Below are 15,868 nucleotides of genomic sequence, written 5' to 3'. Positions count from 1 at the left end.
ATAAGTGCCAAACGTACTCGGACTTTGAATCCTCTTTTGGGAAAAGCAAGCAACTTTGTCCTATATCTTGATCTTTGTCTCTTTTGGCAAATTTTATAATGATCAGCAAGTGTCTTACTTTTAGTTCATCACGCCAAGTGTCTACACAAAGTTACACCTCTGCCTTATCCTTGATTAACTTTCACTTTCTTGAAACGTTGTCATACCACTGATTTAGATAGACCTTACACTATCCCAAGCACTGTCAGGGTGGTTCTGGAGAGGTGTTCGAGGCCTATTTAAATGTGTTGGTGCCAGATCTGCACTAGACGATTGCACTTGGTACTGTCAATGGATTGGAGTTGCATACAAGTTGAACCTCCCCTCCCCATTTGCCGAATAACTTGATTAGAGGCCTTCGGCGAAGAAATTTAAACGATCGGCCCTCATTGTTAACAAAGAACTTCAACCTCAAGTATTCAGATTGATCACATGAACAAAAAACCCATACAATGAAGCACTCAGTTTCAATTCAAAGACCACCAAAAAAATATCCCTGTCTACTCCCCTATCGTCGGCCCATGATTCAGCTCCACTAATCTAAGGCTAATCGATATGTGACCACCTTTGTTTGTTGATCATTACAAACCCACCCCTCCGCTGTAGGCGTCTAATCATTTTATTTTTATTTTTATTACTTATAGGGGGGTTTGTTGTGTACACGTAACCCCTCATGAGCTTTAATGTGCATCTTTCATTGTTGACTATGATGTCTGATCTTCCGCCTGATATCGTTACTTTTAATTGCAGATTACAACTCCCAGGTTGTTGTCATTTCCTTGATCGTGTTGCATCGACCTTCCATATTCTCAGTCCTCTCTGAAGTACTCTTAGTGCGCGCTGAAGACCACACACCGCCCACTGACTTGTATGTCAGACTTCTTTACCGCCATTGTAATACGTTCACCCCTCACCAATTCAATTTACAGTTGAACTACATTCACTCCTCTTTCCATGTTCGTTTGTACTTACTTGTTTCCTAACTACTGAATCACTGGGAGCATCAACCTTTGAGTAATTTGCACCCTGCACTCGAATTAGACCGTTATAGAAGCGTTTTAGAGAGGTTAGCATATCATTACCCGCTCCAAGGTCATAATCCCGTTCAGCGAATAATACTGCCTGACCCAATACCTCTGGTCCACTTCCGTACCCCCTGTCATTGTACGTAATGGGAGATTGTTTAATGCGTATTCGAGAGGCAACAACTGACCACTGAAGAGCAACTATAATAATCTTTTTGTATGATACTAACAGTGCTCTTGCACAATAGACAATTTTCTGCACACCCACAATATTGCTCCAAACGGACTAGATCACCAATATAAATCACTTTAATCAACATTTCACAACAATCCCCCCATTTATTTTAGAGGCAGTGGATCAGTAGAGTTCGCTACGTTCGAGCTCATTTATCCCTTTTCAAGCTAATCGTCTCAAGCTTTACCACGAAAAACCTAGCTTTGTTACACGAGAGTGGAAGTTTGGTTTCACGCACAGCGGCAGACCGATTCACAACAGCAAGCTAAGCGTAGTAATAAACCTATGCCGAGTATATGAGAATGCGAGAGGGCTGTCTGTCCAGCGAGGGTTGATGTCTATTCGATCGAGACCTAGCGACTTGAACTCATAGTTTGGCACCATGCCCGGTCTAGGCATAAAACACCGAAGACGTTTACTTTACCCAGTCATTACTGGCAGTTGGACCGACGGTCTACTCTACTGTAACCAACCATCGGTGCAATCCGTATTGTGTTTTTGTGTCAAACGCTTCTCGGGTAAACTTACCTCCTCCAAAATGACAATTTTTTAACATTTTCCCAAATTTTTATTCTTTTTAGCCCCTACCCATATTTGAACTCTTCATTGTCTATTCTTCATTTCTTGTTGTTTTTTGTTTCATCTCTAATCTTTTATTTCCACTTCAACGAAAACTTTGTTTCATCTCATTATTTTATTTCATGTTCGGCAAACTCCAATCACCGTCGAAGGTTTCAATTGTCATTTCATTTTCTTTTTCGATATAATTATGAGGAGAAGCATGGAGTCCAAAAGGAAGGTACTGGAGAAGAACTTCAGGAGTGATTCTCTCCTCTCAAAAGATGATGTTCCAAGTCAAACAAACAACACACATCAAAATAAAAAACACAAGAAAAAGAGCAAATACCTAGATAAGAAAAACATGAAAAAAGAAAAGACTTACTTGGATGATGAAGAGAGGGGGGGGGGGGGGGGGGGGGGGGGGGGGTGCGGGAGGTAGAGCCAAGTGGCAAGTGGAGGGAGGTAAGCCCTACTAATTCAAGTTTTTTTTTTTTTTTTTTTTTGTTTTACTTCTTTCTTTCTTTTGTGATTTTTCTGTTGTTCATTCTGCATTTGTAATTTGGAAATTTTTTTTATGTCAACATGATGACATCGGTTGAATCGACCGAGAACGATTCAACCAATCAACTTGGGACCTAGCCATTTTGCCACCGAGTTTCACCCGGGGTTTTTAAAACATTGTAAACAACATGAAGAAATTGGCATCAGTGGAAGACAATATGAAATTGGCTAAGGGACGACAACCGACAAGTTTAAACTTAGGTTAGGGTTTGGTCTTGTTCAATTATTTAAGACATTAGGACTTAGGTTTAGGGAAATTTGGAAAATATAAGTTTATATAGGCAGGATAATTATGTAATTAGGTAAAATATATAGGGGTATATATTTAATTATATATTATATACAAGGCGGTGCGAGAGAAAGGCACTCCCTGCACCATCCCCAGGGACTAGCGGTGTATACGAGCCAAGCCAAGTCGAGCCAAACACTACCCAACTCATGCTCAACTCGCATAAATTATACCGAACTCGATCTCGAGCTCCAGCCCAGTGAACCTAAGAAAAGTAGGATTGAGATCGAGATTGATAATATTTGTAAGCTCGAGTTTGATTCGTTTAGCTCATTTATTACTTGAGCTCGAGCTTAGCTTGTTTAGCTCGCTAGAAATCTAGATCGTTTTAGAGCTTGTTTAGGAGTTTCAGATACAGAATTACAAACTGAAATTGAAACCAATCAAATTACACTTTTAATTGAATTCAAGTTAAGATGTCCACAATTGCAGAATCTAGAGGAGAAATTTATTAATTAAGATTTTCAAGATTAAGGATCAAGTGCACAATACATAATACATATATAGGTTGGGACTTAGGACTTTGGATTTATCTCATGCGCATTCACAATACAATGGCCAAGCCAACTGCTTCCAAAATAACACAAACAAAATTTACAGCAGCCAAGTGTAATTCATAACAGCCAAGTGTTCATTATCTTTCACCAATTTCTTTTACCCTTCGGACCTGCAGCAACAAAATATATACATCATTAGAATATCTAAATTTCAGGACAAACACATTCTACCCAGCAATGAGCAAAAAACCTTCCAGCAAAGTCCAAAACGCCAGATTTAGAAATCCATATTCTGCCTAAAAATAAGTTGAATATCTAAATTTCAAGACAAACATGTAAGGTTAAAATCAACAAAGTCTCCAGTTTAAAACTCAATGGAACATTCAATGACACAAGAAAACTAATAATACTTATTCTTCAATCACAATTCAATTACTAGAACAATCAAAAAGGCAAATCATTAAAACATTTTCCAAAATATGACTTCATAGAAATCATCATAATCTTTATTTAATCTACTAAACTCCCAACAAAAGAATGGTTTTTAGTATCCTATCACTGATTCACTATCAGCTTAACCATCAAATCATACAAATTTATCAACTTTACCAAATGCATAAGGAGTAGGAGTTCTTCAAACATAACAAAAATTTATCAGATGGAGACCATTAAAACTTCACAAACAGAATTTTAAGGTTCGAGGATTTGAGTATGAATTAGCAAACAAATCAATACACAATAAATTAAAAATTTTTGAATATCTCAAACAAACCAATAGATACACCCAGAAACAACAAAGGAACACAGCAACAACAAGGAAACATATCTCTTCTCCACCCTTTCAAACAACATCACAAGTTCAACAACATCAAAAATTAACACTTCACAACGTCACAGGTTCACAGCAACACAGAACCCTTAACAAAACCAACCTTTATATTATGAAACATATCTCTTCTCCACCCTCTCAAACAACATCACAAATTTACACTTCACAACAACAACATCACAGGTTCACAACACAAAACCCTTAAAAAAACAACCTTTATATTATGAAACATCTTTTCTCCACCCTCTCAAACAACCAACAGATCCTTACAAAAACCAACCTTTATGTGCAAATATCAAAAGACCCTGAAAATTTAGACAAAAGATCAGTTGTAAATGAAGAATGAAAACTGTTATATTATGAAATAGAACTACATAAGCAATTGAGAGCTGATGTATTACCTCAAGATTTTGGCCAAAACAATGCATTCAAGCTTCGTAAAGTAAAAACTTCATTCGACGGGAAGCTAAATCTCCACTTCTTTTTGCTCTTCCTAAATTACATCAAGGGAAAATTTAGTTTCAATTGTAAAATGAAAGTAACTACTAACTAGTAGGTGAAAATGCATAAATACTAATCACTCATTACAATTTACACTTACTTTGTTCTTTCAATGAACTCCATTGAGATGGCGACACCAATCACCTCCATAAAGGAGCACTTGCATTATTTTCGGAGACAATGAGGCCCAATACATTTCTATTACTCTGCTGCCAACACTAAACGAGGCCTCCAAAGCTACTGTGCTTATAGGAATGGCTAGTATATCACGAGCCATCTTAGACAAGATACGGTACTTCAATGTATTAACTTTCCACTGCTCCAATGCTTCAAATTTCTTACAATCCCCTTTTGCACACATGTAACAGCCCTCTCCCAGATAACTATCTAACTTTGATTTCTTCGGTAGAATAATTTGAACCGTTTTCATATGTTTTGCAAAATTGCAAAACCAAACGCATTAAGGTCCTTTGTTCATTGCCCCGAGGAACCATTGTAACTGGTTGTTCAATGTTTGAGGATTAAGATTGATAATCATCAACCTGCTCCTGGTAAATTTCATACAACACATCTCCCAACACTTCATAAACTTGTTCCACCTTTACCCATTCCTCTATGGTTGGAAAACAATTATAATGTAGGTCTTTCTCTTTATACCTTTGAAAGACATTTTTAAACTTCAGTCAAAAGTGGAATTTGCACTATCTCTAAAAAAACAATAAGGTTGCTCTCATATTGTTTCACATAAGCCACACTATCACGAACATCATCAATAATGGACTTATTTGGGATAGACCATCTTGAACAATAAGGTTCAAGATGTGTGTGCAACACCTAACGTGGAATAATTTCCCTTCACAAAGTAGCCTATTGTTTACTACCAAATTCTCCTTTAAAATCCTGATTGTTGCATCATTACTTGATGCATTATCCACTAGGATCGTGTACACCTTCTTCTATATACCCCATTCCTTCAAACACTTCTAAATTAAATCTGTAATTTGGGAACCGATGCGAGGAGGAGCTATGTACATGAAGTTCAAAATCTGTTTCTGCAACCTCCAATTACCATTTATGAAATGCCCCGTTAATACCATTTACTCAATCCTATAGTTACCTGACTTCCATAAATATGTTTTCAATCTTATTTTATCAACATCCTTCAATAAACTCTTCAGCCTTATCTTCTTCCTTTCATACAAACTAATCATTTTTACATGTCCCACGGCTAATCTTTTCCCACTGAGGGATCGCATACCTCTGCATGTTGTTAAATCCTTCCTCCTCCATAATAGTAAAGGGATGCTCATGCATCAACACCCAATTGGCCACTAATTCCTGCATTTTCGCCATGTCAAATTTACCTCCAGTAAGAACAGGGATCACACTGTTTGTATCACATGGATATGTTGCTTGGAAAAACCTTTGTTGTTACCTTTCAAAGAGTTTTCGTCATACACAAGTCTTCAAATGCCTTGAAAGGTGAGTAGTGCTCCTGATAACCATTATCACAAGCCTCATTTTGCAATGGATACATTTTGCCATTTTTGTTCCGTTAGGTTGAACAACTTCTCTAAAATCATTCCACATTGTAGATGACTTAGCTCTCTTTGTCCTTGCAAAAGGGTTAACATCAATCTGTTCAGTCTCATCATTAACAGTGGTTGCAGTTGATGCATCACTTTCAGTGGGGGTGGACCATCTGCCTAAGTCGTCACTCTAAGTGTCACTTCCAATTGACTGTTCCATACCTAGCACCCATGAACCTGAACAAGGGAGCTTCTGTGGAGTGGGCCAAGTGGCAGAGTTGGTTGGAGTGGAACTCGATGCCATATCTATTCGCAAATAAGAAAAACACATGATTAGTTATTATTATAATATAATTTAAAAACTTGGAATAAAAAATTTGATGAGATTAATAAAACAAAGAGAAAACAAATCACATAAGTACACAATCCATTAACTTTACTAACATTAATAACCTAATATCTCCACATGGGCAAAACTAAATCCACCCAAACCTTAACCAATCCGAATTCAAATTCAGTTGAATGTTGAAATTAGAAGGTTGAACAGCGAGCATTACCTAAGGCTAAGAGACTTGTTTTTCAAGCTCATGTAAACTACCAATCTGTGACAAACTAGTTATTTACACACCAAAGCCACAAATGTATACACATTATTCACCATTCAGTACATAATAAGAGCTTGAAAATATGTGTTTAGTTACTGATTTATTTAGAGTATTTGTGTGAAAGTTAGTTTAAATTGCGAAATTTGAGTTAATTATTTCATAAATACCTTTTATGGGACCACATGTGTATTTTGAGTATTTTTAGGTTATAATGTTAGGAAACGATCAAGTCATGGCAGCGGAAAACAAAAATTATATAACACAGATCGTTCCCTTAGAATCAAGATCAGGGAACAAATTTTCAGTTCATACATGAAATCAAAATCTGCAGTAAATTCATATTAGAGTTAAGAATTCATACGCACGTTTGGAGGCTCCTTCCACCTTGTCTTTGAATAGGTTTCGCTACCGATCCAAGAGTAGGATCGAACCAGTAGTAGTCCACACGAAGATAACCCTAAGAGCTAAAGAGGGATTTGCTAGACCCTCATTAACCTTAAGAACCAAGAACAAGAATCAAATAAAAATTTGATTCACACAAATGTAAAGTGGCGTGGAGAGAAGAGGGGCTGGAGCCTTTTGTATCAAATGAATATTTAAAGACTTAATGAATAGTTATTTTAATTCATGGAACACATGCACTTATATAGTGCATGTGAAACCCTATTCCACTTAGGAATAGACTTAGGCACCAACCCAAACAGCCCTTATGTCCAAACAACCCCATTTAGATTTTTTTATTTTAATTATTATTATTTCAATTAAATTCAATTAATATATCTAAAATATATTAACATTTAACAATAACAATAATTCATTTAAATATATGCGAACACATATTTAAATATAATCTCACTTATTTAATTTTAATATCAAATTAAATAAAGGCAACAACCTTAGCAAATTTAATTGCATTGTGAGATTACCAAAATACCCTTTTGCTAGAAAGACGAAAACATCCTTCTCATAAACTGATTCTTAAATTATCTTCTATGTGTGTGACTCGTAGGCGCCTTATCATACTGGCAGTGTGTAGTATCACGATTAACACCAATTAATCGTCTTACTACACACAGACCAAGATTGGCCCCTAGCAAGACATCATGGCCACCCGATAGATTTGGATTCAATGAAGTAGCTACCTGTCAATAATATGGTTACCGTACAATTCAATCCTTTCATCATCTGTTATCTCATCCAGACCGAGGCACAGAAATAGTGTCAACCTTAGTTACTCTCGATATGTATGTATTCAATCACTAGACCAATGACCGGAATTATAAACTGGATAGAGCAACAACTCAATCCACTGTGGCCACAGTTTTAGTGTCATTGCCATTTACTGAATTGCGCCATGAGATAACTTCCCCCGTACCCAGGAGTGATTAATCCTCTATCGATCCATCATAGTCTTGATACACTTCTTGATTCAGCCAATCACAACCGTATTGACAGCTCTGAATAGAACTGCGTTAGGCTAGTGTCAAACTACACCAATCGGTGCACAAGGTGCTCCGATGATCTCAAGTCTAAGGATCACATGCACCACCATGTTAGGAAACGATCCGAGTTACGCAACGGAAAAACAAAAATTTTAAAACAATGGATCGTTCCTTAGAACCCAAAATCAGGGCACAGAAATTACAGTATATATATATTACAAGAATCTGCAGAAAAATAAACATGAGTTTAGATTCATACCCACGTTGGAGGCTCCACTAGTATTGTCTCTGAATGTGTTTGCTACCGATCCAAGTGTAGGATCGAACCATAGAAGTCCACACGAAGACAATCACAAGGAACCAATGAGGGATTGGCTAGATCCTCCTTGGCCTTAAGAAATCAAGAAGAAAAACAATGATTTTGGCACAAACCAAAGTTGACGTGGGAGAGAGAATGGGTTGTGTTGTGTTTTTTTAATCAAAAGGCCAAAATGAATTATTAACAAATCACACAAACACCTTTCCTTTTATAGGCAAACTTAGTTGCCCTATTCCCACATGGAATGGGCTTGGGCTCCAACCCAAACACCCCATGTTGCCAAACACTCCCAAATAGATATTTTAATTTAATTCATCATTATCTCAATTAAAATCAATTAATATTTAATTAACATTTAACAATAATGAGGATTTAATTAAATATGTGCGAACACACATTTAAACNAGATAGAGCAACAACTCAATCCACTGTGGCCACAGTTTTAGTGTCATTGCCATTTACTGAATTGCGCCATGAGATAACTTCCCCCGTACCCAGGAGTGATTAATCCTCTATCGATCCATCATGGTCTTGATACACTCCTTGATTCAGCCAATCACAACCGTATTGACAACTCTGAATAGAACTGCGTTGGGCTAGTGTCAAACTACACCAATCAGTGCACAAGGTGCTCTGATGATCTCAAGGCTAAGGATCACATGCACCACCATGTTAAGAAACGATCCGAGTTGCGTAGCGGAAAAACAAAAAATTTAAAATAGTGGATCATTCCTTAGAACCCAAAATCAGGGCACAGAAATTACAGTATATATATATTACAAGAATCTGCAGAAAAATAAACATGAGTTTAGATTCATACCCATGTTGGAGGCTCCACCAATATTGTCTCTGAACGTGTTTGCTACCGATCCAGTTGTAGGATCGAACCGTAGAAGTCCACACGAAGACAATCGCAAGGAACCAAGGAGGGATTTGCTAGATCCTCCTTGGCCTTAAGAAATCAAGAAAAAAAACAATGATTTTGGCACAAACCAAAGTTGGCGTGGGAAAGAGAATGGGTTGTGTTGTGTTTTTTTAATCAAAAGGCAAAAATGAATTATTAACAAATCACACAAACACCTTTCCTTTTATAGGCAAACTTAGTTGCCCTATTCCCACATGGAATGGGCTTGGGCTCCAACCCAAACACCCCATGTTGCCAAACACTCCCAATTAGATTTTTTATTTAATTCATCATTATCTCAATTAAATCAATTAATATTCAATTAACATTTAACAATAATGATGGTTTAATTAAATATGTGCAAACACACATTTAAATGTAATTTCACTTATTTAACTTTTCTAACAAATTAAATAAAGGCTACGACCCTAGCAAATTTAATTGCACCGTGAAATTGCACAGTCGAGTAGAGGATTTACTTACTGAGCATTGTTTTGTGCTCACCCCATTGTTTTCTTTGTGGTTGGAGGATCTAGGTGAGAATGCGGTCGGATGGGCATCAGCACGAGAGGAGAAATGGTTACACTGTCCATCATGTTTTTGATAACTCTTGTACATAACCCAAACTTTGTAAAAAGAATTTATATGTTTAATAAAAGAAAAATTTGGGCCCAACTCTTTTATTATCTTATATGTAATTTCATTATGTATATTTTATTAGTACTTGATTAGAAAGCAGATATTACAGGTTAGGAGAGTCTGTGTATGTGTTTAGGAAATTAGGGCTTATAGCATTATTTGGGATTTTGGGTATTTGGGTTTCGGAAGATTTTTTATTACATATGCGAACCTGTGTAGGCTCACGTGCTGGCTCAAGCTAGATAAGCTCTCGAGCCTGTGAGCCGAGTACCACTATATTTGGTACTTGGTTTGTCAACAAATTGAAGGGTTCAAAATTGGGCTCTTTGTCAGGCCGAATTCGATCTTTACTTGAGCCGAGCCCAAGCCGTACACAAATGGCTCTGCTCAAGTACACCCCTACTAGGGGCAGGGATTAAAACTCCCCCCGTCCTGGTTCCTATGTTTCATCTCATTCTTACAAGGTTTTGGCCTTGTTAGAGCCCATGGAATTGCCCAGATTGCCAACAAATGCATGTAACTCAACGCACTAAAACAATCAACAGTGGTCCAAGCTTCAAGAGTTCAAAAAGAATAACTATGTAGAAAACAGCAATGAGTTAGTGAATTATCAGGAACAAATAGTTCTAGAGCAGATAATAATAAGTGTAAATTATGGAGAATGTAAAGTTTCCAATTCTAATTGGCAGAAAATTATCCTAAAGGTAGTAACCTGATGACGTAGGACATAAAGGAAGGATGCTCCTTATCTTCTACATTTTAGGATAAAGTATTTGAGTGCTTGGTATCCTTTTCTTGATTTCTTCTCTTAACCTATTAATTTCTCTCTATATCCCTTACATGGAGTCCTATATTATCTATCTATGTTATTCTTCTCTTCCTCTATCAAGGAGCAAAAATATTATCTACTTGACACTATCACTACCAGAGTTTTGTCCAACATTTCACAACATCAAGAATCTACAGGAATATGGATAAATGGCACATCCACCAAAAAAAGGTTAAATGAACTGACAAAACATATGCCACAATGAAATCTATATAGATTTAAGAAAGATTTAGATATGAAAAACAAAAACTCATAGCTCAGTTAACAGCCTATTAACTAAGCTATAAGATAACACCGTTTGATAACCTTAGGGGTATCTTATCCGAGTTTATTTTCAAACCATGCTACTTCATAGATTTCAGCGACAATTTGAAATCCCATATTTCTATTGAAATCTCATTTTCATACCACAGTGCTTCATAGATTTCAATGGCAATAATTACAAATCTCCATGGATTATCGTTACAACAACTGCATATGTAACACTAGACCATATTTCTCTTGACTGTAATGTTGTCATGTCAACTGTTCCAAAAGGTAGATCCCACTAACCAACCCTGGCTCTACATCCATATTCTTTAAGACATTATAGTTAAAAACCTTCTCCAATGCTCTTCTTGCTTTGTCTTCATCAACTATCGTTAACAGAGCACATGCTCGTGCATAACAATATTAATGACATACCTGGTAAGTTCTAATCTTATTGGATTTGAACTAAAAATAATCGATATTAAGAAAAAGAAACATGTGAACCATTACAAATAAATCAAGATTTATCAGGCCTGGATATTTGAGAATATCAATGAATGAAGTTAATCAGTTGCAACATACCATTATCCTAGTAAACTGATCAGCTTGAATAGATGAGCTCGAGCGGCTACCATTATTGTCGTAGTTGAAGTAAGAACCATTCCACAATTTCTCATATACAACTTTTGCTTACTGAAATTTTCACCATAAATAATCCTCAAACCCTTAAGATCTACTTCATGTGCAAATGCTGACACAGTCTGGAATGCTGCCACTATATGCACTTACAACAAAGACAGATCACATATTGTATGTCTGATCAAGGAAGCCATCATTCTCAATCATCCCCATCACCATCCCTATCAAATTTGAATAGATGAACTAAACCTTCTTCTTACCCTAACCAAAGTAGAGCATTTGGGCACCCAAATGAACTTTTGTTGGATTCTGATCCGAAAAAAGTTTAATACTCACTAAAGCTTTTATCACGTAAACTTCAATTTTGCTTTTGGATCGGAAATTGAGGAAGCTAGTTCAAACATTCATGATAATTTTTGGCCTTCATTAGTAATTGCATGACTAAGGACATTGTACATTTAGTCAGCTTCATGTTTCTCTCTGCCATCCTATGAAGGATTTCAACAACCTTTGGTATCTCTTAATTTTTTAGGAAACCAAAGATAAGCGTAGTAAATGTGACCACATTTGGAGCACAACCTTTTTCTTCCATATATGAAAACAACTCAGTTGCCTTTTCTAGTTGTCCATTTTTACACAACCTATTGATCAAAATGTTATATGTTAATGTAATGCCCGCTTGAGGTACGTAACTCATATTTGCTCATTTTGCCCTTAAAGTTGTTTTGTGCCCTTAGTTAAGTGTGTGTCTGTTGAAATTGTTTGAATGCCCTAAAATCGGTGAAGTCTTGTTGAAATTTGTGAAAGGCATACTTTGCCGCGGCGAAGAAGACTCGTCGCCCTGGCGACGTAGGCCTTGGAATTTTTTGCCGAGGTGAAGAATTCCTCTTCGCCGCGGCGAAGACTCAGTTGAAAATTTTTATGAGTTTCTAGAGAATTTTTCCTTTGGGGCACAATGACCATTCTACCCCTAATTAGTAGGAAAAGTGGGGAGTGAAATGCAAGGAAATTACATGGAGAATAGTTTAAATGGGGGTGCATTTGCAAAGAATTAAAGGGCACAGTTGGAATTTCTAAGAAAGAGTAAGGGTAAAATGGGAAAGAGTGGAAAAATATGAGATATTAAGGGTTTAGCTTTAGAAACCCTTTCATTCTTTCTTTCCCACCGCCTCTTCTATTCTTCAATTCTCTCAAACTTTCATTCAATTTTCCAAGGATTTTTGGAGGGCTTTTGACTAGAAGTTGATACAAGTTGATCCTAAGCACTAAAAGGTAAGAATCCTTACTCTAGATGTGAATTTTTAGTAGTGTAAGAGTAGGATCCTTACTAAGTTTGTGTTTAAGGTATCAAGCCATTAAGAGTAGAGAGCTTAAGTGGATTCTACTTGAGTATAAGGTAAGTAAATCCACCTAAGTTGTGATTTGCATGATTTATAGAGATTTGTATATGATGCTTGAATTTTTATGTTTGAAATGAGTTGATGGATTTATGAATGAGTTCAATGTTGAGTTATGGAGAGATTTCCACCATGAGAAGGGTGGATTGTGTTGATAAAATTTGGTAGAAGTATGGATAGATTTAGAAGAATTTGAGAGGAATATTTGAAGTGTGTTTTCTTTGTAGGATGTGTGATGATTTAAAGGAGTTGAACTCCAATTTTGGATGGTTAAGAAAGAAGTAGAACTATAGTTAGAGTAGGGTTTTGTATGCACACATATTGTTTGATGAAATGCCTAAGAGAAGCATGAGCAGAAGTAGAGAACCTTACTTTATGCAACATAGTATATTTGCATTTCATGAGTGCATATAAGAAAGATTCTAGGCATGAGCCATTCATATGCATACATATGAGTAATGAAAAAGAAACACTCTAAGAATAAAGATAAAGAAAAGAACTAATTCTCTTAGAATAAAGAAAAAGAAAGAATTAGCACTAGAGAATAAAAGGAATAAAAAGTGCTAAAGAAGAGAAAAGAGAATAGGTTGTGCAATGGGGAACCCGTGAATGTAGAATTACCTATATGTAAACTGCCGTGAGAGAGTGGTCTCCGCCATGAGAGAGCGGAATAAGAATGAGAAAAAGAATTCATATAGCCCATGAGAATACATGCGGATGAGGGCTATACACGAGAGAGAGTACACTCACATGGCCAAGGGTTTTGAATCCATGCATCAACCAAGACCGATCGGCAAAGAATAAGAGAAAGAATAAGAATCAAAATGAATAAGAATCAGAAAAGAATAAGAAAATAATAGAAAGAAAAGAAAAGAGAGAAAATGCATTGCTTTGCATTATTGCATATGCATCTCATCCATGCATTTTATTATGATATCCCTCATGGGTGATGAGAATAGAGAGAAAGAAAGAGTAAAAAAAAAAGAGAAGAACAGTGAGAACTAGAAGCAGAGAAAGAACAAGAGAGATTGAATAAGAGAAAGTGACAAGAGTAAGGAAAGAATTGAAGCGTGATACACGGGGATATTGGAGTAGAGGATTTACTTACTGAGCATATTTGTGCTCACCCCGTTCTTTTCTATGTTTTTCCAGGACATAGGTGAGGACATGGTTGGATGGACGTCGGCAAGCGGGGAGACTTGGCTACATTGTCCACTATTTTGAGAGTCCTTTTGTACAAATGATATTGTACTATGTAAAGAATGTATATATTAGTAAAGAAAATTTTTGGGCCCAACTATTTTGATATGTTTACTTGTATGTTTAGTAATATATTGTATGAATATGATAGTAAAAAGAAGTCATTACAGTTACAACGTCTGACACCAGGTTTCCATGAAGAGAAAATTTCTGAAATAGGTCCCAAGCAGTTTCGAATCTCCCTAGTTTACATAATCCATCAATGAGGGAATTCAAACCTTCAAGGCTAACTGCAAACTTATTATTTACTAGTGTATTAAACATTTCCACCGCTTCCAAAACACATCCATTCTTGCAAAGTCCATCAATGAAAATGCTATATGTCCAGGAATCAGGAAAAGCACTGTTAAGTCGCATCTCACCAACTAAATTCCGTGCATCTTTTACCTTAGCTTTAAGAAAAAGACCAATTAACAAGGTGTTATACATAATCACATCAGGCCCAATTCCTTCAAAAATCATTTTTCGATAAAGATAAAGAGCTTTTTTTACTTCTTTACTCTTGCAATACCAATGGATTAAAGGATTGTAGCAAATAACATTAGGTCTATATCCCTTTCTAGTTAGAGAATCAAACAACTCCCTTGCACAACCAATTCTCTCTACCAAGCAATAACCATTCACTAAAATGTTGTAAGTATAAACGTCTGGACTAATTCCCAAACCCTTCATTTCCAAATACAATCCTCTCGCCTTCTCAATTAATCCAGCCTTACAAAGACCATCAATTATGGTACTATAAGTAACAACATCTGGCCTACAAAAAACACCAAATTCTTCATTCCCCTTAGCCATTTCTTTAAGCAACTTAATGGCAACACTTATCTTCCCTGTTTTACATAATCCATCGATCAATGTGTTGCAAGTGACCACAGTAGGCCTATAACCAACAGCACCCATTTTCGTCATCAATTCCATCGACTCCATAATCTTTTGCTCTACACACAGACCTTTAATCAAACAATTAAAAGTCACAGCATTGGCTAAAACCCTTCTTCAAAATCCCCCCCCCCCAAAAAAAAACCGCAAAACTTTCCAAAACCCTTTCAATATTACACAAGGAATTTATCAAAATGTTCAAAGACATCAAATCTGGAGACAACCCAGTTGAATCCAACAACTTATAAAGCAAAATCACTTCATAATAACGCTTCTTCTTAGCTACTGCAATAAACAAAGTCTTGAATGATGAAATTGGAGAAATGGGTTGTGAATTAATCATGTAATAAAAAAAAATACAATGCTTCATTCAGAGTAAAGTTACCTGATCGACAAATTTCTTTGACGAATTTAGCGAGTGAGGATTGTTCAAGGGGTTTTTCCAAAGAATATAGAACTTCATTTTTGGAGCTTGAAGTTGTGAGGTTGTGTAAGTGAGCTAACAAAGATGAAATATTAGCTCTCAGAGATGGGTTTTGAGAGATTGAAGATGAACGAATTGGGGATCTCAAAGCCATTTATGAAGAGTGTTTTTGTGGGTCGTTTTTCCTAGGTAAGGTCATTGCAAAATCCAAATGCA

At 36.4% G+C, this 15,868-nt stretch overlaps 1 protein-coding gene across 1 annotated transcript; it reads right to left on the bottom strand.

Moving 5' to 3' along the window:
- Positions 1-957: 957 nt before the first annotated feature.
- LOC116128822 (pentatricopeptide repeat-containing protein At5g39710-like) lies at positions 958-15,806 on the bottom strand. Its single transcript, XM_031414623.1, has 4 exons — positions 15,614-15,806; positions 15,406-15,513; positions 14,737-15,299; positions 958-1,350 (listed from the first exon to the last, which is right to left on the bottom strand). The coding sequence occupies exons 1-4, from the start codon at positions 15,804-15,806 to the stop codon at positions 958-960; spliced, it is 1,257 nt and encodes a 418-aa protein (XP_031270483.1).
- Between the last annotated feature and the right edge of the window lie 62 nt (positions 15,807-15,868).

Source organism: Pistacia vera, unplaced genomic scaffold (assembly GCF_008641045.1).
Source record: "Pistacia vera cultivar Batoury unplaced genomic scaffold, PisVer_v2 Contig100, whole genome shotgun sequence".
In the NCBI taxonomy this organism is placed as follows: domain Eukaryota; kingdom Viridiplantae; phylum Streptophyta; class Magnoliopsida; order Sapindales; family Anacardiaceae; genus Pistacia; species Pistacia vera.
Note: the sequence above shows the minus strand (reverse complement) of the source record. Positions and strands in the feature narration are given on the sequence as shown.

Excerpts from the sequence above, each read along its gene's own strand:
- LOC116128822 (XM_031414623.1), bottom strand. The coding sequence starts at position 15,806 with ATGGCTTTGAGATCCCCAATTCGTTCATCTTCAATCTCTCAAAACCCA. Across the intron at positions 15,514-15,613 it reads CAAAGAAATTTGTCGATCAG|TAGCTAAGAAGAAGCGTTAT; the intron begins GTAACTTTACTC and ends TGTTTATTGCAG. Across the intron at positions 1,351-14,736 it reads GTCTTTTTCTTAAAGCTAAG|TCCGTTTGGAGCAATATTGT; the intron begins GTAAAAGATGCA and ends TTGGTGATCTAG.